The 22,835-nt window shown below is 41.4% G+C and overlaps 1 protein-coding gene across 2 annotated transcripts in view; it reads right to left on the reverse strand.

Moving 5' to 3' along the window:
* Positions 1 to 438: 438 nt before the first annotated feature.
* Positions 439 to 22,835, reverse strand: part of LOC123492135 (C-Jun-amino-terminal kinase-interacting protein 1-like) — a 121,164-nt gene continuing 98,767 nt past the window's right edge. For both annotated transcript variants that reach the window (XM_045224121.1, XM_045224120.1), the window contains exons 8-12: positions 19,286 to 19,389; positions 17,386 to 17,502; positions 13,365 to 13,435; positions 13,017 to 13,115; positions 439 to 3,270 (exon numbers count right to left, since the gene is read on the reverse strand). In XM_045224121.1, coding sequence (XP_045080056.1) covers positions 3,198 to 3,270; positions 13,017 to 13,115; positions 13,365 to 13,435; positions 17,386 to 17,502; positions 19,286 to 19,389 — 464 coding nt within the window. In that variant the 3' untranslated portion in view covers positions 439 to 3,197. The remainder of the gene's footprint in view (positions 3,271 to 13,016; positions 13,116 to 13,364; positions 13,436 to 17,385; positions 17,503 to 19,285; positions 19,390 to 22,835) is intronic.

Genomic DNA, 22,835 nt, shown 5'->3' on the forward strand with positions numbered 1-22,835 from the left:
TTAATGTTAGCTCTCTGTGTACATCCAAGGGCCAGCCTTCCCCCCATCTTAGCTACTGTTGTATCAATATGTTTTGACCATGACAGTTTACAGTCCAGGGTTACTCCAAGCAGTTTAGTCACCTCAACCATTAGGTTTGATTTGTTAAAATATACCCCTAAATGGCAGAAAATACTTAGTACAGTTACCCATGCATTCCAACGATTGTTCTGACAATACTGAAACATGAATTAACTTTCTGTTGACCGTACCTGTACCGTGTCCTAATAATTACCCAAAACAACTTGTTGTTTTGTGTAGCAGTTTCTGGTATTTTGGGGTAGCTGTTTTGGGTTGTTTCTGGTATTTTGGGGTTTATTTGGGGTAATTGGTAAGCTAAGGCTATAGAGTAGAGCACAGTCGAGCACTGTTATAATAATGACAAGACACCACAAATGCTGCATTGAACATTTTAAATTTAATAATACAATTCACACTTAAAAATAAGAATTTAAATTGCTACAGTATCTATTGGTACAGTGTAACATTTGTAATTACAATATATTTATTTATATATGGCACATCTGTACACTCTTTATAACCTTTGCTTGGTTTCCTCATAGTGGCCAGAATGACTGTTTGGGGACTGAAAATAGAAGTAGTCTCGGAGAATGTCTCAAAATCAGGCATTATTCAATCAGATCCACCTTAACCCGCAATAACCGACAAACTGCATAGCATATAATTGTTTTTGTTTAGGTGATGTCGCAGGTGTTCTGCGTTGGAGCTGTCAAATGGTGAATGGCTGATCTTGAGGTCATTGTCACGCAGTCACACCTGTCTCACCCGTGTTAGAAGTTCCGAATGACAAAGTGTAGTAAAGATAATGACACTCATTGAAAATCATTTAACAAAATAATACAGATTTATATCAGTCTAATGGAGGTGTATATTACAACACACAAGACGATAAGCAAAAACAATTATATGCTATGCAGTTGTCATTTATCATGGGTTAAGGTGGATCTGATCTGAATTCAGGCCTTTGTTTCTTGGCTCAGAAGATAAAATATAAACTTGTGACTTGGAAATACATGTCACTATTCATAGGAATATGCTTGACAGGTGGTAGAATGAATTTGGTTTCATATTCCATGCTTTCATAAGTTAGAGACACCCATTTGACAAGCATTCCTTCTCACAACTTTTTAAATGTTCAGTTAATTACAGTTCTTAGAACAATACATTGTGTTACATGTTCTTGTTAGAATGTAATTCTGTGTCAGCCATGTTAGAAATCACTGTGTCTGAAAGCCACATAAAACAATTATTTGCCCTTTCCCCTAAACCCTACCCCTTCTGTGATGGAAAATCTGAAGACTGGAAAGGTGTAAGCAGTATGGGGATGGCTCCACCTAGCCTTCCAGTGAACTTTCCCGCATATAACAAACACCTCTGGTTCCATGAGAATCTACAAGCACCAAATGGGTAGGAGCGATTAGCTGATTTCAGACCAGGCCATTATTTCCAAAAACAAACCTCTGGCCAGGGGTTGGCCATTTTGAGGTGAGGTCCTATCTTATTATGTTGAACCTTGATCTAGTCTTACTTTACTCTATTCTTACCATCTCAACACACTCATATCTCCTCCACAAAAACAGCCTGTTTTCAACCTCTCCTATCAACACACCTTGTGGTAAATCTAAATGGCATAGCAATAACCACAATGATCCTTCAGAGGCACTACTTGTAAAAGACACCAGTCTCCCCCTGCCTTGTACTTCCTAGTCAGTCAGCACCTCTGTAATAGACTGAGGCTTTCCTTTAAAACTACATCTCCCATCCCCCATTTCCTACACACTTCACCTTTAATGTCCTTTTTGTGAGGATCAGAGGTCATTCCCTTTTATGTTACCAGGGTAACAGCTTGAGTAAGCATCCTTATCTTATACTCAGTTATCTGAATGGCAACCCCATCTGAACTCTCAATATGAACTCTCATTTCATGTTGAAACTGAGCATGAGAAGAACAATGAGGCAGTCCACTTTGACCCTTCCTGCAAATCAGATGCTTTTAAGCTAGTTTTAGTCAAGCGAAAGCGGTTGACTGGAAACTCTGTAGTCCATCTCTTTGTTTCTGGTAATGGAATTACAATACTGTAATTCAATTAAGGAGTGTACCCTTAATGATTTAACAAGAATCAGTCTTCCCACAAATTAAAGAATAACTAGGGTCATGTTCAGCACAAACAAAATGAAGCATTTTCGAACAGAAAACATTTTATTGGTAGGACCCTCCATTTTAGAAGTTTCCTCTTGATTCCTTAATGTGAATATATTTGAGGGTTCTGAGAGTGTACCAGAAAGAATACCAAAGTTTTTGCTGCGTATTAAAGACACTATTCCTGATCAACAGTGTGACCCTAATGCTTACTTGTTTTTGTTTTAGTGGGAGCAACCACATGGAAAAGAAGTAACAGAGTGAGCCACTGATAACAGCGCAGATCATTTGCCATCTCCTTAATTGCAAAGGTTGAGGTAGGGTAATCTGATCCTAGATCTGTAGTTACCTTAGGCCACAGGACTTATCACCCTCTCCAAACACACTGCACCATTAGCTCATGCAGAATCACTCTTTCCCTCACACAATGTATCACACCAACATTAAAGGTTCCATAGAATTAGGGATTAGAATACTCAAATACTAGTAATTTAATAGGATTTTTATGGCAGGTTCATTCATTTATTGATGTATTTTTTCCTGACCTCCATTTGCTGTTACCTTAGCAACTACTGGTCTTTCTGGGGTTCACCAAGTCCACAAAGCCCAGTGTTCTACCTGGGATTCAAACTCTAAATCCACAAAGATTAGTCTTAGATTACTCCAGTCCAGGTCACTATGATCTGAGCATTGTGCTTTGAGTGGACAGCCTGAGGACACCATAGGCACATTAACTTCCTCATCAGTGACTCCATTTTGCGACCCCCTCTTCAACATCTCCACTATGTTTGGATCAATTACTTGTTCATTCGTCATACTGTTTAACATCTTTGGACAAACAGTAGACACCAGTACCTCTCCTTCTTTCTCTCGCTCCTTCTTCATCTTTTTGTCAGATGTATTAGTTCATATTTGTTAGAATTGTTTTGTCCGTCATGCAACATTATGTTATGATACACTGTAACGTACAGGGTTGTGGTGGAAGGCGGGGCGGGTGCTATTCCAGGTAAATATCCTCTTTCGGACAGGAATAATCTACAAATTCCTTATAGTACAACTGGAAGGCTTTCCTGTAGAAGAGACAAGAGGGGAGAACAGATCCGGGGGGGATAGGGGGGTAGATAAACAAACAAACAAAAAAGGTTATTCAATCACTCAGTTCCTTTCCTGACAGGTATGACAACTCTCTACATAAACATACACTCAGTGGCCAGTTTATTAGTTACAACCATCTAGTACCGGGTCGGAGTCCCTTTGCCTCCAGAACAGCCTTAATTCTTTGAGGCATGGAAACGTTGCTCAATTGGTATCAAAGGACCTAACATGTGCCACGGAAACATTCCACACACCATTGCATCACCGCTACCAGCCTGTACCATTGACACCATGCAGGATGGGGCCATTGACTCATGCTGCTCACACCAAATCCTGACTCTGCCATCAGCATGATGCAACAGGAACCGGGATTCAATGCACCAGGTGATGTTTTTCCACTCCTCAATTGTCCTGTGTTTGTGATCACGTGCCCACTGGCGCCACTTCTTCTTGTTTTCAGCTGATAGGAGTGGAACCCAGTGTGATGTGGTCGTCTGCTGCAATAGCCCATCCGTGACAAGGACTAACGATATGTGCGTTCTTTTGTACTGCACCGTTATTTGCCTGTGGCCCGCCTGTTAGCTTGCACGATTCTTGCCATTCTCCTTCGACCTCTCATCAACAAGCTGTTTTCGCCCACAGCATTGCTGCGCTGACTGGATGTTTTTTGTTTGTAGCACCATTCTCGGTAAACCATAGACACTGTTGTGCGTGAAAAGCCCAGGAGGCCCACTGTTTCTGAGATACTGGAACCATGCTCAAAGTGGCTTAGGTCACTCGTTTTGCCCATTCTAGCATTCAATCGAACAGTAACTGAATGTCTCGATGCCTGCCTGTCTGCCTGCTTTATATAGCAAGCCATGTGACTCACTGTCTAGGAGCAAACCATTTCCGTAAACGGGGTGGTGTACCTAATAAACTGGCCACTGAGTGTACTGGGTCAATTGCAACCAACAGGCAGAATTTAGCGCTGGATTTCTTAAAATGCTACTAACAGGAGATTACATTAATCTGCATGTTAAAACACTTGCTTGCAACCAAAAACCCAGAAGAATAAACTAGCAGATCAGTTGATATCATGTTGTTACTGTTTCAAAAGAGTTAGATGCCAGATAGCTGTGTCTAGGTTCTCTACTCTTGGCACAATGAAATATCGGGAACATTGAAAATAGCAAGGCTGGTAATTAATAACAAATATTTATTGTTAGAATATAGACCAAATGAATTTTAAGAAACTCAAGAAAGTTGAGCAGTGTATAGTTCCGTACAGTACATGAAAGTAGAGTATAGTTCAGTACAGTAGAATACAGTACTGTACTGAAGTGAACTCTACTCTACTCTACTGTACTGTACTGAACTCTACTTTCCTGTACTGAACTATACTCTACTCGAGTTTACTGTACAGTAGAGTACGGTAGAGTATAGTTCAGTACAGTTGAGTACAGTGCAATATAGTTCAGTACAGTATAGTTCAGTACAGTAGAGTAAAGTAGAGTACTGCGTTGAACTCTACTGTCCTGAACTCTACTCTATTTTCCTGTACTGTACTGAACTATACTCTACTCATGTTTACTGTACAGTAGAGTACAGTATGGTATAGCACAGTAGAGTACAGTACAGTACAGTAGAGTACTGCGTTGAACTCTACTGTCCTGAACTCTACTCTATTTTCCTGTACTGTACTGAACTATACTCTACTCAAGTTTACTGTACAGTAGAGTACAGTACAGTAAAGTACAAGACAGTACATTATAAATATCTATGTTTGGCCCACAGAATATAATTAGTAATTTGGCATACCTTGATTAGACTATAATTAATGAACATATAGATTATATTAACTCAATCATGATTGGCTTGATTAAGTTCCTAATTTTAGATGTAGACAGTTCCGGAATACTTTATTTTCTCCTTTTTAATAAGAAATGACCATACTGTATTAAGACAAGTCTTTGTTAATGGATTAAATAAATTAGAAATGAAAAGTAAACCAACACAAGCTTTACATTAATAAAATGTGTAGAGTAAATTCCCACAGTAGATTATGTGTGGTAAACGAGGAAATACCTAATTTCAGTTGGAATGATTGTCAAATAGTTAATTTTCTGCTTAGTCTGCTCAAATATTAGGTTTAATTTGTACTGAAGATAATAACCACCAGAGGCTAAATAGTCTTGAAGGTCAACTGCCCCTTAGAACCACACTTCTCTGGATTTAAACGGTTTATGTGGTATAGATAGGAGTCAGAAACATTTTACATTTTATTTACATTTTAAATTTTGGTCATTTAGCATACACTCTTATCCAGAGCGACTTACAGTTAGTGAGTGCATACATTTTTTTTCATACTGGCCCCCCATACAACACATTACTGAGTACCACTCACCATATTTTCAAGCATATTTCTGCATCATGTTATGTGTATGCTTGTTATCATTAATGACTGGGGTGTTTCTTTATGATAAAAAATTAACAGAGTGGAACTAAGCAAAGGCAACATCCTAGAGGAAAACCTGGTTCATTCTGCTCTCCATCAGACACTGGGGGTTGAATTCACCTTTCAGCAGTACAATAACCTAAAAAGGTAAGTCCAGATCTACACTGGAGTTGCTTACAAAGAAGACAGTGAGTTACAGTTTTGACTTAAATCTGCTTGAAAATCGATGGCAAGACTTGAAAATGGTTGTCTAGCAATGATCAACAACCAAGTTGACAGAGCTTGAACAATTTTGAAAATAATAATGGGCAAATTTTGTACAATCTAGGTGTGCAAAGCTCTTAGAGATTTACCCAGAAAGACTCACAGCTGTAATCGCTGCCCAAGGTAATTTTTTTCATTTTAGTCATTTAGCAGACACTCTTATCCAAAGTTAGTGAGTGCATACATTATTATTTTTATTTTTATTTTTTTCTTCATATTATAACATATATTGAATCAGGGTGTGAATACTTATGTAACTAAGATATTTCTGTATTCAATTTTTATTATGGGGTATTGTGTTTAAATGGGTGAGAAAAAAATATATTTAATCCATTTTGAATTCAGGGTGTAACAATGAAATGTGGAATAAGTCAAGGGGTATGAATACTTTCTGAAGGCACTGTACATCAAGCTAATGTGCATGTAAGAGGAAGATGTGCATAGCTCATGTTAGTTAGCTTTAACTTTAGCCCATTGGCATTTAGGGTCAATCCAGGGCAGGCACTTGGATACTAGCTTACTAGTTAATCATGGGATGTAGCCAGCATGCTTTCAATAATGTTTAAACTCGAACTGGCTAGCCAACTCATTTCAACTCGTAAAACTATATAGACAAGTTAGGTAGCTAGCTAGCTAGCATTTGGGGGTTTTGTCTGTTAACCTGAAACAACATGCCTGTTCTCCTAAAAGTTTATTGTGTATATCTAGGGCAAAAATAAATGAAGGATGGTACTTGTCTACTACAAATATAGCTATTGCTCCATCAGCAAATAACAGAAGGTATCAGCAAGCATTCAGCAATGTACACAGCTGGTTGCAGAGTAACGGTGTCACCGGCCTGAATCTATTCTGCAGTTACAGTCCCTCTATTAGCATATACATTCTATTTCATTCACAGTCTACGTACAAAACCTGGTGGATTTGTTGTTCAGCATCATTGTGGGAAGCCCCATACTATATCAGGAGCTCTTAGAGAAGGCAGAGGCAGTGCCCAGACACCAGTCCCGCTTCAGAGTAATGGAGGACACTTGAATCAGGTTGGTCACATTTGATCTGGTCAATGGTCAAAATACTATCCTGGAATTCACCTAACCACCATATGGAATCATGGCTCTCTCTGGATATATTGTCCCCGTCCATATAGCCAGCAGGGTTCTCAGTTCAACGCGCAGACAGGAAGAAAGACAAAATAAGGTGGAGGGGTATGTCTCATGATCAACAACTCATGATGTGATTGTGGTAACATACAGGAACTCAAGTCCTATTGTTCTCCCGATCTGGAATACCTCCACATCAAATGCCGACTGCATTACCTCCCGAACATTTTTTATTTGGTTATTGTCACTGCCATGTATATTCCCCGCCAAGCTGACACCGCGACGGCTCTCAAGGAACTACACTGGGCTTAGGGCAAACTGGAAACCAAATATCCTGAGGCCAGCATTTATTGTAGCTGGGGACTGTAATAAAGGACATCTGAGGAAAAAGCTGCCGAAATTCTACCAACACATCTCCTGCACTACACGCGGAGAAAACACACTTGACCATTGTTACTCTCCCTTCCAGGATGGCTACAAGGCCCTCCCCACCCTACCTTCAGCAAATCAGATCACACCTCCATCCTGCTCCTCCCCGCCTATAGGCATAAACTCAAACAGGAAGCACCCATGGTAAAGACTGTTCAACATTGGAATCTATGCTACAAGACTGTTTTGAACACGTGGACTGGGAAATGTTCTTGGTCGCCTCTGGGAATAGTAACAACGTATACACTGATTCAATGACTGGGTTCATCAGGAACTGCATAGAGGATGTTGTTCCTACTGTGACGATAAGAACTTAACCAAACCAAAACTTGTGGAAAGATGGGAGCATTCACGCAAAACTGAAAGCGCGAACCACCACATTTAACCATGGCAAGGTAACTGGGAACATGGACGTGTACAAACAGAACAGCTAAGACAATCAGAGCCAAAATTGAATGATCCTGTACAGGGACAAAGTAGAGTAGCAATTCAATAGCTCAGACACGAGATGCATGTGGCAGGGACTCCAGACAATCACGGATTATAAAGGAAAAGCCAGCCATGTTGCAGACACCGACGCCTCACTCCCAGACAAGCTAAACACCTTTTTCGCCACTTCAAGGAAAACAACACAGAGCCGCCGACAACGTGAGTAAGACAATCAAGCGTGTTAACCCTTGCATGCCTGCCGGCCCAGACAACCTTCCAAGCCACGTCCTCAGAGCATTTGCAGACCAGCTGGCTAGAGTGTTAATGGACATATTCAATCTCTCCCTATCCCAGTCTGTTGTCCCCACTTGTTTCTAGATGTCCACAATTGTTCCTGTACCCAAGAAAGCGAAGGTAACTATCGTAGCAATCACTTCTGTCATCATGAAGTGCTTTGAGAGTTAAGAAATCCCGCTATGCCCTCCGACGAACCATCAAACAGGCAAAGCTCCGACGCTCGTCGGATGTGGCAGGGCTTGCAAACTATTACGGACTACAAAGGGAAGCACAGCCGCGAGCTGCCCAGTGACACAAGCCTACCAGACGAGCTAAATGACTTCTATGCGTGCTTCGAGGCAAGCAACACTGAAGCATGCATGAGAGCACCAGCTGTTCCGGACGACTGTGTGATCACGCTCTCCGTAGCCGATGTGAGTAAGACCTTTAAACAGGTCAATATTCACAAGGCCGCAGGGCCAGACAGATTACCAGGACGTGTACTCCGAGCATGCGCGGACCAACTGGCTAGTGTCTTCACTGACATTTTCAACCTGTCCCTGACCGAGTCTGTAATACCAACGTTTCAAGCAGACCACCATAGTCCCTGTGCCCAAGAACACCAAGGTAACCTGCCTAAATGACTACCGACCCGTAACACTCACGTCTGTAGCATTGAAGTGCTTTGAAAGGCTGGTCATGTCTCACATCAACACCATTATCCCAGAAAACCTAGACCCACTCCAATTTGCATACCGCCCCAACATATCCACAGATGACGCAATCTCTATTGCACTCCACACTGCCCTTTCCCACCTGGACAAAAGGAACACCTACGTGAGAATGCGATTCATTGACTACAGCTCAGCGTTCAACACCATAGTGCCCTCAAAGCTCATCACTAAGCTACGGACCCTGGGACTAAACACCTCCCTCTGCAACTGAATCCTGGACTTCCTGACGGGCCACCCCCAGGTGGTAAGGGTAGGTAACAACACATATGCCACGCTGATCCTCAACACGGGGGCCCCTCAGGGTTGCGTGCTCAGTCCCCTCCTGTACTCCCTGTTCACCCATGACTCATGGCCAGGCACGACTCCAACACCATCATTGAGTTTGCGCATGTGACAAATAAAATGTGATTTGATTTAAAGGACTCTCAGACCTGATGAAATCAAAATTGAACTCTTGGGCCTGAATGCCAAGTGTCACGTCTGGAGGAAACCTGGCACCATCCCTATGGTTAAGCATGGTGGTGGCAGCATCATGTTGTCGGGATGTTTTTCAGCGGCAGGGACTGGGAGACTAGTCAGGATTGAGGGATAGATGATTGGAGCAAAGTACAGAGATCCTTGATGAAAACCTGCTCCAGAGCGCTCAGGACCTCAGGATGGGGCGAAGGTTCACCTTCCAACAGCACAACGACCCTAAGCACACAGCCAATACAATGCAGGAGTGGCTTTGGGACAAGTCTCTGAAAATCCTTGAGTGGCCTGGTTAGAACTGAAAATAGCTGTGCAGCGACACTCCCCCTCCAACCTGACAGAGCTTGAGAGGATCTGCAGAGAAGAATGGGAGAAACTCCCCAAATACAGGTGTGCCAAGCTTGTAGCGTCATACCCAAGAAGACTCAAGGCTGTAATTGCTGCCAAAGGTGCTTCAACAAAGCACTGAGAAAAGAGTGAACACTTATGTAAATTTGATATTTCATGTATTTTTTATTTATTTTATTTTATTGTTTTACCTGTTTTTGCTTTGTCATTATGGGCTATTGTGTGTAGATTGATGAGGGGGAAAAAAAACTATTAAATCAATTTTAGAATAAGGCTGTAAAGCAGGGGTGTCAAACGTACGGCCCGCGGTCCGGATCAGGCGGGCAAACGGGTTTAATCCAGCCCGCGAGATGATTTCGAAAAATAAATATATATATTTTTATTTTTAATTTTTTTAAGAAAAAAAATTCGCTGCAATTTTTCAATAAAATAAACTGCTGTTCCAATTGCGTCCACTGGATGGCGCAATAGCAATTGTGTTAAGCAAGCAAACTGTTTATACCGGGGCAGAGCAAGTAGGTCAAGCACGTGCAGCCAATGAGCTACTTTGTTTTGCCCGCGATATTTATTACGGCTTCTACTTTTAACATTATGTGCTTTGGCACCCTCATTGCCCCAATTTGTCTCTGTCAAAAAAGAGAAAAGTGGACGCAGAGTGCAGAGTGTTCCAAGAAAAATGGTCATCCTATTTAATCACGGAATTGAATGGGAAAGCTGTATGTTTGGTGTGTTCAGAGCATGTTGCAGTGCTGAAAGAATATAACCTTCGTCGCCACTATGTGAGTCTTCATGCCGACAAATATGACAACTTTCAAGGACAGCGGAGATGAGAGAAGGTTGGCGGAGCTGAAGAAACAGCAGTCTGTGTTTACTCACAGCCGAGACATCAGTGACGCTGCAGTGAAAGCTAGCTACCTCATTGCTAATGAAATCGCAGTGGCTTCAAAACCATTTAGTGAGGGTGAATTTGTAAAAACATGCATGATGAAGGCAGCGGAGATTGTGTGCCCTGAAAAGCGGCAGGTTTTTGCAAATATCAGCCTGACAAGAAACACAGTTGCAGACAGGATTTCCGATCTTTCAGTGGATTTGGACAGCCAGTTGAAGCAAAAAGTAAAGTCATTTATTGCGTTTTCGGTTGCAATTGATGAAAGCACGGACATTACAGATGTTGCACAACTGGCCATTTTTTCATCCGCGGAGTTGATGACACATTGACCGTCACCGAGGAGTTCGTGGAGTTGGTGCCGATGACAGATACAACGACAGCAGCTGATATTTTTACCGCACTCGTCGAGCGCGCTGGACAGGGTCGGAGTGGACTGGTCCCGCGCTGTCAGCCTGGCTACAGATGGTGCGCCCTCAATGATCAGGAAAAAAGCAGGCGTTGTGACAAAGTTCAGAGAGAAAGTGCAATCTGCAAATGGAGGACGTGATTTTTGACTTTTCACTGTATTTTGCACCAGGAGGCTTTGTGTTGCAAGTCATTAAAGATGGATAACGTCATGAAGGTGGTCATCCAAACTGTTAATTTCATCCGATCCAGAAGCCTGAATTACCGTCAGTTTGACAGCCTTCTCAGAGAGAAAGACCACATCTATGGCCTGCCATACCACACTGAGGTAAGATGGTTAAGCCGAGGTGCTGTGCTGAGGCGTTTCTTTGATTTACGAGAAGAAATTGAACAGTTCATGGAAGAAAAGGGCAAACCAGTGTTAGAATTTCATTCTGCAAAATGGATGCCGGACCTTGCATTTATGGTGGATGTTACAGAGCACCTGAATAACTTGAACAAACAGCTGCAAGGGCGCAACAAAGTTGTCACGCAGTTTTATGACAGCATACGTTCTTTCAAGTTGAAGCTGTCATTGTGGGAGACGCAACTTGCCGGTGGTGATGCAGCTCACTTCCCCTGTCTGAAAAATGTGTGCGCGACCCAACATGTGGCAGACATGAAGCGGTTCAAAGATAAAATAACTGGACTGTTACGGGAGTTTGAGCAACGCTTTCAGATTTATATTTATATGTTTTTATGTTGATGTGCTATTGTTTTTAATTGATTTTATTTTATTTGTATATTTAACCTATTATTGACTCTGTGGTTCTTGCATTTGTTTGGGGAACAGGATTTCATTATTTTTATCTACATTTCTGCCTGAGAAATGACACCCTGATATAGTTCTATGATCTGTGAAACAGTTCTGTTAATCACTGAGGCATTGTGTGTTTGTGTGTTCTTTTTCTTTAGAATTTTCAAATAAACTTGACGTGTTTTATGATTAATAGTGATGTTGTGCTTGTACTATTTTGGACACACTGTCCTCAGGCTCCAGCTTTATGTTGTATGTTGATCGTATTAAAACAAAGAAAACAATCTGAAGTTGTTGTTTTTAAGTTATATATACCATGATTTTTCCGGTCCGGCCCACTTGGGAATAGATTTTCCTCCATGTGGCCCCTGAGCTAAAATGAGTTTGACACCCCTGCTGTAAAGTAACAAAATGTGGAAAAGGTCAAGGGGTTTGAATACTTTCCAAATGCACTGTGTACATACATAATTATATTCCGGACTCTGACATTGCTTATATATATTATATCTATATTTCTTAATTATTTTATTTTTCTATTTTGGATTTGCTTGTATTGTTTTGTATTGTGAGGTATTACTGCACTGTTGGAGCTTGCAACATAAGCATTTCGCTACACCCACGATAACATCTGCAAACTAATTTATGCGTATGCAAAACAGTCCTCAACTTCAAAACATCGTTCTCTCCATAGCAAAGATAGCTTAGCTTACCTCGCTGTACTCATTACTGCACTTGTTTGTTGTGATTGAATGACAAAGACACACCGAAGAAACACCCACATCAAACCACACCCCCAAGATCACTCTTGTATGCCTTCAGCATTTCTTAATGGACATAGATGAAAAACGAGGCCAAATCACGAAGCACAGTCGCCCTTTAAACACTGACATCAGCTTTAGGGAGCGATAATATAATGGCCAATACTGGTTGCAATTGAGATCAGCTGTGTGGGTGATCTTAGCGCATATTGGTGGTTTAATGAGAGATCACCTCGTGTTGAGACAGTGCTCAATGTTGGTTGTAATTGGCCCACTATGGCTAAGAACCTCTTGAATCCTCTGACAATATAAAAGAGAGGGACAAAGAGCAAAAGAGTGACAGGATATATATATTTTTTAACACAGAAACAAAGTCCTCATTCCTCACCCAACAGACTCTGCCAGGGGTTTAGTAGAATCTTCAGACACAAACACATGACAGGCAAATCTCTGGTCAGCTGGGTGTTTTGTGATGAAGCCAAAGTACCTAAGGGGAAACCATACAACCCACACATAGGTTTAAAAAAAAGAAATACAGGGGTCAGAGGAGCGAAACCCCAGAGGGAACCAGGTTCCAGGAGTAAAATAAATGCAGATTTTACAATGGAAGGTTCCCAGAGTGATTCTCTTTCTCCATTTCCTCCACTGCCTGCGCTATGACTCTCCTAAAAAGCTAATTGTTACTTGAATACAGTGAGCATGACTGACAAAATGTCATCCAGATCCAGGTACTTACTTGCTGTTCTTAGGGTGATAGCCACAGAAGGAAACATTCTTCAACTGGAAGAAGTGGCTGCACTGGTTACTCTGTGATGGCAGACAGACACACACACACACACACACATCTATATTACAGTTTTTTCCAATTGCTAACACACTAAAATGACATGCACAGCACAATTATTTAAACTGACACACAGAGAGCAAAACCTCCAAAACACATTTTGCAATTCAAAATGGCACTTTTAATAATAATATGCCATTTAGCAGACGCTTTTATCCAAAGCGACTTACAGTCATGTGCGCATACATTTTTACGTATGGGTGGTCCCGGGGATCGAACCCACTACCCTGGCGTTACAAGCGCCATGCTCTACCAATTGAGCTACAGAGGATGCACTGCACACGGTTCTCTGCATAAGACACAACAATCTGACATAATAATATAATAATAATAATAATATGCCATTTAGCAGACGCTTTTATCCAAAGCGACTTACAGTCATGCGTGCATACATTATTTTTTTGTGTGTATGGGTGGTCCCGGGGATCGAACCCACTACCTTGGCGTTACAAGCGCCGTGCTCTACTGAGCTACAGAGGTCCACTTAAAGTCACATGTTTGCCATTTCAAAACACTGCCATTCAAATTGGCCAATACATGTGCCACCTGGCCAAACACCTCAATGGTTAATTGTTACCACTTCAATCAGGAAGTAAGCACTATGAAAAGACCACAGGTGAGCACCTTTTGTTTTACAACAACAATGGAAAATGTTGCAGAGAGAGGAAGAGGAAGAGGGAGGGGGAGAATGAGAGGGGGAGGGAGAGGGGGAGTAAGAGTGAGAGGTAGGAGTAGAGCTGGTAGAGGAGTTCATGGCCAAAGAAGACAACTTTTTAATGAAATCAGAGCAACCTTAGTTGATCATGTCATCAACCATGGGCTGACAATGCGAGAGGCTGGACAGAGAGTGCAGCCCAACTTGAGCCGTTTTACTGTCGCCTGTGTCATCCGGACATTTAGACTGGAGTACAGGTATGTAACCAAAATGTATTTCACACTATGTAGTACACCCCATGTCATAGTGTATCAGTTGGGTGACACCTGTTTACTTCATTAATGGCTGATGTCATACACTAACTGCACAAGTTTCCTGTACAATTTACTCTACTCTGGGGGAAATATCTTTAGGCTGCATTGTCCAAGCCCTATATTTTAGTTTTTTTGTTTTTCTAAAGGACTGAGAGACGCAACCATGGTGGAGGAAGGGGCCAAATGTTCACCTGGGTACAGGAAGCTGCCATTGTAAACTTGGTTTTGGAAAATAATGAAATCAGATTACGAGAAATTCAAAGCCACATCATCCAAGACAACACCATATTCAACAACATTCAACGAGTCAGTCTGTCCACATTGGCTCGCATTCTCAAACGAAACCAAATCAGAATGAAAAAACTTTATAAGGTGCCGTTTGAGAGAAACTCTCAAAGAAACAAAGAGGTCAGACGAGCATATGTGGATGTAAGTACAATATTTACTGCAGTAGACTACACGCAACATTGTTTCCCAGTGTACTGGATAACACCATATTGACTGCTTTTGTTCTTTGTTTTCAGGGAGTACTGGAAATGGATGCTCACGCAATCCCACATGAGTTCATCTTTATAGATGAGGCTGGGTTCAACCTAGCAAAGACCAGGGGGAAGGGGAGAAACGTCATTGGCCACAGAGCCATTATAGATGTTCCTGGCCAACGTGGTGGGAACATCACAATGTGCGCTGCCATCTCCAATACACATGGTGTCCTCCACCGTCATGCCAACCTTGGACCATACAACACAGCCCATATTCTCACATTTCTGGACAGACTCCACAACATTCTCATACCACCAGAGCGTATGAATGATGCAGACCATCAAAGAACCCAGTACGTTGTAGTATGGGACAACGTGAGCTTTCATCGTGCAGCCCCAGTCCAAAACTGGTTTGCTGACCACCCACCATTTCTCGTGCAATACCTCCCACCATACTCACCATTTCTGAACCCCATAGAATAGTTATTTTCGGCATGGCGGTGGAAGGTATCAGACTGGCAGCCTCTTATGCAGGCTATGGAAGAGGCATGTGATGAGATTGATGTGGGTGCGATTCAGGGACGGATAAGGCACTCAAAGCTCTTCTTCCCTCGATGTCTGGCAAGGGAAGATATTGCCTGTGATGTGGATGAAGCGTTGTGGCCAGACCCAGCTGTGCGGCAAGATGCTGCCTAATTATTTTTCTTGCCTCTTTTTTGTTTCTATATATTTGTTCTGCACACTTTTTCTGCAACTTTCTTTTTCAGTTTACTGTTTTTTGTGAGCATATTTTTGTTCAGTTCAATGTAAATATATCTGCTGTGCATATGTTGCACTGACTTGTTTGGTGAAAAATAAAAAATAAAATGTTTCAACAGCATGTGTGTGTATCTGCAAATATTTCTGTGCATGTGAACAATCTGACAAATTTTCTACAATTTGAACTATTTTATTATTATGGCAAAGCATACTAAAGATGAGAGTGCTTTTCATTATGCCCACCAGTGTGTAGTTGGTTAGACAAAAATCTGGTAATATGAATGAAGTGTGTGCCATTTCGTGCAAACGTTTGATTTTGATAATGCTATATGTAGTTTTGGTTGCAGTGCTTCATTTTGCAGGATATATTAGGTATTTTGCAGTTTGGGTGTGTGGTTTTGTGAATTGTGTTAAGTATTTTGATAAAACCAGCCTAGTTTGCAAAATTGTGTTTTAGCAATTGGGAAAAACTGTATAATACCGTAAGCCACAAACTAGTGGCGGATTTGCGTCCTTAAATTTTGGACTGACTTTCTTCATTTTTGGCTCAAAATAATTGCATCGTCTGGGAAAATGGGGTAGGCTACTTTAAATTCCACTGCATTTCGTTGGGTTTTGTTTTGCACTGATGTAATTGTAGGCCAATTTAATTTGGAAACTAGAATGACTACATCACCCATAATGCTCTAGATACAGTATCTGGTTCCATGTGCTGTCATATGAATACATCATAGTTCTTTGGTACAAACCTCATTGAACAAATTATATGGCTCTGAAAAACAGGTGTTGAGGGTAAAAAGTATCCACCCTCCATGTCAACAACTGCATTTCTCATGGAGTTTGCTGTCTGCTTACAACACATATTCTGTAGGAGCAATAGCTAGTGAACCTTATGATTGACCAATTAGATTAGATATTAAAACAAATCGTAGCCTTAATGTCAACAAAGAACCCACTGATGGTTATATAGCTTGACTTCAGTTTAGGTGGGCACCGCTGTTGCCAGATAAAATTCTCACTTGCCTCTATACAGTACATCTGGATTATTATGTGTGGTCTGCAATACCCTGTAGTGCCCACACTGGGGTGTTATCAACCTTCTTTACATCCAGAGCGACTTACAGTTAGTGAGTGCATACATTATTTTTCATACTGGCCCCCCGTGGGAATCAAACCCACAACTCTGGTGTTGCAAACGCCATGCTCTACCAACTGAGCTACATCCCCTCCCCTACCCTGGACGACGCTGGGCCAATTGTGCGCCGCCCCATGGGTCTCCCGGTCGCAGCCGGCAACGACAGAGCCTGGAATTGAACCAGGATCTCTAGTGGCACAGCTAGCACTGCGATGCAGTGCCTTAGACCACTGCGCCACTCGGGAGGCTTTACTGGGAATACGTCCCTCAGTGTGATCTTGCTGGTCAAAGGTTTGGATAAAAAGCCTCTATGTATCTAGTCTTGCAAGTCAGACGCGAAGTCTTGTAGTCATACTTTGGTCCAAACTAAACTTCTGTCTTTCTAATATGCGTTGAAGGTGTGCCTTAAGAAGTGTGTGTGTGTGTGATGCAAATGCATGTGTAGAGTGTGTACGTGTGTATGCATAAATCTGAGTTTTTGTGTGTGTGTGTGTGTGTGTGTGTGTGTGTGTGCGTGCTTGCGCGTGTATGTGTACAATGTGTGTGCATTTGAGTGTGAAAGTCTTACTCTGTCAGAGGCATAGTAGTCATCCTGGACTAGGAGCTTCACACCTTTCACGTTGATCTCAAGGATACAAGACGATGGTGGGTTATACTGCACTGTCATCCTTCTATTGGTGGCAATCTGGTGGCAATCAAAACAGCATCAGCATCCCTTGAGAAAAGCAGCAGCTGAAACATCAGGGCTGGTTTAGATATTGAATTGATATGTAAAAAAACAACAACAAAAAAACAAGACAAAACTTGTGCATCCTTATTCTACTAATTGGAATTTAAAACATGAACATTGGAAAGAGGTGGGTTATTGGTCTTAAAATTCTAGTGGCATCTCAGCTAGAAATATACACTATATATACAAAAGTATGTGGACACATCTTCAAATTAGTGGATTCAGCTATTTGAGCCACACCCATTGCTGACCGAGCACACAACCATGTAATCTCCATAGACAAACATTGGCAGTAGAATGGCCTTACTGAAGAGCTCAGAGACTTTCAAGGTGGCACCGTCACAGGATACCACCTTTCCAACAAGTCAGTTCGTCAAATTTCAAATGCCTGGAGAATGCTACCTGCCCCAATGCATAGGGCCAACTGTAAAGTTTGGTGGAGGAGAAATAGTGATCTGGGGCTGTTTTTCATGGTTCAGACTAGGCCCCTTAGTTCCAGTGAAGGGAAATCGTAACGCTACAGCATACGATGACATTCTAGATGATTCTGTGCTTCCAACTTTGTGGCAACAGTTTGGAGAAGGCCCTTTCCTGTTTCAGCATGACAATGCCCCCGTGCCCAAAGCAAGGTCCATACAGAAATGGTTTGTCGAGAACGGTGTGGAAGAACTTGACTGGCCTTCACAGAGACCTGACCTCAACCCCATCTAACACCTTTGGGATGAATTGGAATGCCGACTGCAAGCCAGGCCTAATCGCCCAACATCACTGCCCGACCTCACTAATGCCTAGTTAAATAAATAAAAATAAATAATGCTCTTGTGGCTGAATGGAAGAAAGTCCCCTCAGCAATTTTCCAACATCTCGTGGAAAGCCTTCCCGAAGAGGGGGGACCAACTCCATATTAATGCCCATGATTTTGGAATGAGATGTTCGACGGGCAGGTGTACACATACTTTTGGTCATGTAATGTAGCTATGAGCAATGGCTAAAAGCTCTTCTCAACCTGCCTCTGTCCTCTTTTCTTTTCTATCATGTTTTAATGATTTCCTGTCTTAACCTTTCTAATTTGAAATCTCAGATTCTTCTCCTGTCAATGTTTGTTTGTGTAATACAGGGTTGGGGTCAATTCTGAATTGAATTGCGAATTGCTCTTTAATTCCAATTATTTTCTTAAATTTGTCCACACCCCACAGGAAACAGACTTGGAATTGAATTCAAATGGCTTATTTATTCTACACATCATGACACAAATATAATTGTTTTGAAATCATGTATGGTAACCAATACTATGTATAAGATACAGTGTGGTTGAATCAAAGGAATGGCACTTTCATGTCTTAGTTGAATTGCTTTGAATTAATTTACTTCCTTTAATTAAAATTAAATTACAATTTTGCTTTCTGTGGGATGTGTCCAATTCAAATTCAAATTTCAATTAATGCGTTGAATTGAATTAAATTCTGAATTCCGACCCCAACCCTGGTGTAATACCATACTATTTCAATACTATTTTCATAGAGAATAAACTATACTGTTTACCTCACTCTTTCTCCCCCATTATTTCCCATGTTCCTACTCACTTCATCTGTCTCTTCATCCGTCTGTCTCTTCCTCCCCCTCTCTCTCAGTTAAAGTTTATGGTTTCCATTGGTAACGTGCCAGTTGACATCTCTCTCACACTCTTTCTATCCTCTCACTCTCTCTTTCACAAGCACACACACAGCACATCCCATACCTTCTGCATAGCTGCACACAGAACATCGTTGCCTTTGTGGTAGGGCACTTGGACCGAGCCCAGAAATTTCATGCGGTATCTGTCTACCCATTCACTGCTCTTCACTGTGGGAGAGAGAGAGAGATAGAGAAAAAATATAAACTATGGATGCTACAGTACATTTAAGGGCACAATATGTAGTAATAGCTCTGCCATTTCCTGGTTTCTAATGACAAAATCAATATATCATGTAGAGAATCATTGTACCATCAATAACTGTCCTGGACCGCATAAAGATTTACCCTCACCTGTTTTCGTATATTGCAGCTTAGTAACTAGTAACCACTTAACTATCCTCGAGGTAAGCAACATTCCATCCTGTAACTAATAATTTGACATCATCTGTAAGTATTCATATTTATTGTTAATGTGTGTGCATGTACTATTCATTATTTCACCATTTATTACTTTTTATGATGTTAAAAAGGTCGCTAGCTAAAATGGTTTTAACCGATCCCATTGAAATGTATGGTGTTTAGCTTGGCGGTTAGCTAGCCTCATTGCTATTCATGTTTCTCTCTTTAATCGTCATGCTAACTAATCAGCATGGATGTGTGTGTATGCAAATTTGCATTTGTGTTAGTATACTCACCTGTGTCCTACCTGTTTGGTCTATTTTGGTTCATCCTGGATGTTCACCTCCCTGTAAAATGCCCTATCTACAAAGGACTATTGTAGCCTATACCTACCTTGTGAGACCTGTAAATCATTATTCTCTCCTGCTGTTGTCCCAACATGTTATATGTTCATGTTTAGCTTTGATACAGCCAATTCTACATGTATCTATCTATATATGTGAGAATTTCATACTTACCTTTTGGCATGCTGTGCTTATAGTTTTGTGCGTACAGTTTTAGACTTCTGAAATTGTCCTCTGTAGCTCAGCTGGTAGAGCATGGCGCTTGTAACGCCAAGGTAGTGCGTTCGATCCCCGGGACCACCCATACACAAAAATGTATGTACGCATGACTGTAAGTCGCTTTGGATAAAAGCGTCTGCTAAATGGCATATTATATTATTATATATAAATTAAATCTTCAAATTATATCTCCAGCCTGGTTCTTGAAGGATTAGTGTTAAGAAAGGTTTAGCTGGCTATCTAGCTAAAGAAGCGCTCATTGGAGCATGCCCTTAGTGAGAACAGCAAAAATAATGTATTTTCAGCTGTTTGAAGCTGGTGTACAGAACTGAAAGTAAAAAGACACAAAAATGAAACTTATGGAGGGGAGCATAGAAATATTGTACATAGAACAGATCTACTGCTTGTCAGACTTGCTTTCAATGAGAATGACATATCAACTCCCATTTCTATAGGAAATCTGTTGGTTCTTCCACAAAGCTACATAATGGACCTTTAAAGTGCTCTGAATGAAGATGGGTCAACATTTAAGCACTGCATACATAATAATGGGTAAGTGCTGGACAAGGCTGACTCAGTACTTTTAGCCCTTCTCTTATGTTCGATTGGGCCAACACCGTTTATGTTCCGGGTCAATTTGACCAGTACAGTAAGTACAATAAGTACATGAAGATCACAAATATAGGATCTTAAACTCCCAAAACCGACGCAATTGTTCAAAAGTTAGAGCCAAATGTTTGATTACTGTACCAAAGTCGTAAATCAATCAAATTATTTTATGACATTTAAGACCTTTATAGCAAATGTTTTGCCTAACTTCAGATCACTGTCCCTCGGCCTCTGAACATTACAGTGAAAGCATACCTATATCCTTGTGATCCCCGTATAGCTCAGGCCCCGTGTAGCTCAGTTGGTAGAGCATGGCGTTTGCAACGCCAGATTGTGGGTTTGATTCCCACAGGGGGTCAGTATGAAAAAAAAGATGTATGCACTCACTAACTGTAAGTAGCTCTGGATAAAAGTGTCTGCTAAAATGTAAATGATCATCATGGATGGATCTTTACTGCACAGAATTCCATTTGTCTCTAGCGTCAAGGTCAAATTTACTTCAGATCAGTGTTGCTTAGCCTCTGAGCATCATAGGGACATCATTTGTGATCATCATGTTTGCACCATTCCTGTGCAGAAAGCAGATTGTTTCTAGGTCACACCGTTCAAAAGTTATATAGGTCAAGGCCAAATTGCTGGTTAAATTGACTTCAGATCAGTGTTGCTCAGCAACATAGGGGAATCATACTTATGTCTATGTGATTATCATGCTTGCACCATTCCTGTGCAGTAAGCAGTTTGTTTCTATATATAAAGTTATATAGACCAAGTTCAAGGTCAAATTGCGGGTAAAATTTACCCAGAACATCATGTCACTATTTTTTTATTATTATTATTATTATTATTATATACAGTGGGGAAAAAAAGTATTTAGTCAGCCACCAATTGTGCAAGTTCTCCCACTTAAAAATATGAGATAGGCCTGTAATTTTCATCATAGGTACACGTCAACTATGACAGACAAATTGAGAATTTTTTTTCCAGAAAATCACATTGTAGGATTTTTAATGAATTTATTTGCAAATTATGGTGGAAAATAAGTATTTGGTCACCTACAAACAAGCAAGATTTCTGGCTCTCACAGACCTGTAACTTCTTCTTTAAGAGGCTCCTCTGTCCTCCACTTGTTACCTGTATTAAATGGCACCTATTTGAACTTGTTATCAGTATAAAAGACACCTGTTCACAACCTCAAACAGTCACACTCCAAACTCCACTATGGCGAAGACCAAAGAGCTGTCAAAGGACACCAGAAACAAAATTGTAGACCTGCACCAGGCTGGGAAGACTGAATCTGCAATAGGTAAGCAGCTTGGTTTGAAGAAATCAACTGTGGGAGCAATTATTAGGAAATGGAAGACATACAAGACCACTGATAATCTCCCTCGATCTGGGGCTCCACGCAAGATCTCACCCCGTGGGGTCAAAATGATCACAAGAACGGTGAGCAAAAATCACAGAACCACACGGGGGGACCTAGTGAATGACCTGCAGAGAGCTGGGACCAAAGTAACAAAGCCTACCATCAGTAACACACTACGCCGCCAGGACCTCAAATCCTGCAGTGCAAGACGTGTCCCCCTGCTTAAGCCAGTACATGTCCAGGCCCGTCTGAAGTTTGCTAGAGTGCATTTGGATGATCCAGAAGAGGATTGGGAGAATGTCATATGAAACCAAAATATAACTTTTTGGTAAAAACTCAACTCGTCGTGTTTGGAGGACAAAGAATGCTGAGTTGCATCCAAAGAACACCATACCTACTGTGAAGCATGGGAGTGGAAACATCATGCTTTGGGGCTGTTTTTCTGCAATGGGACCAGGACGACTGATCCGTTTAAAGGAAAGAATGAATGGGGCCATGTATCGTGAGATTTTGAGTGAAAACCTCCTTCCGTCAGCAAGGGCATTGAAGATGAAACGTGGCTGGTTCTTTCAGCATGACAATGATCCCAAACACACCGCCCGGGCAACGAAGGAGTGGCTTCGTACGAAGCATTTCAAGGTCCTGGAGTGGCCTAGCCAGTCTCCAGATCTCAACCCCAT

Source organism: Coregonus clupeaformis, chromosome 13 (assembly GCF_020615455.1).
Source record: "Coregonus clupeaformis isolate EN_2021a chromosome 13, ASM2061545v1, whole genome shotgun sequence".
NCBI classification, from domain to species: Eukaryota; Metazoa; Chordata; class Actinopteri; order Salmoniformes; family Salmonidae; genus Coregonus; species Coregonus clupeaformis.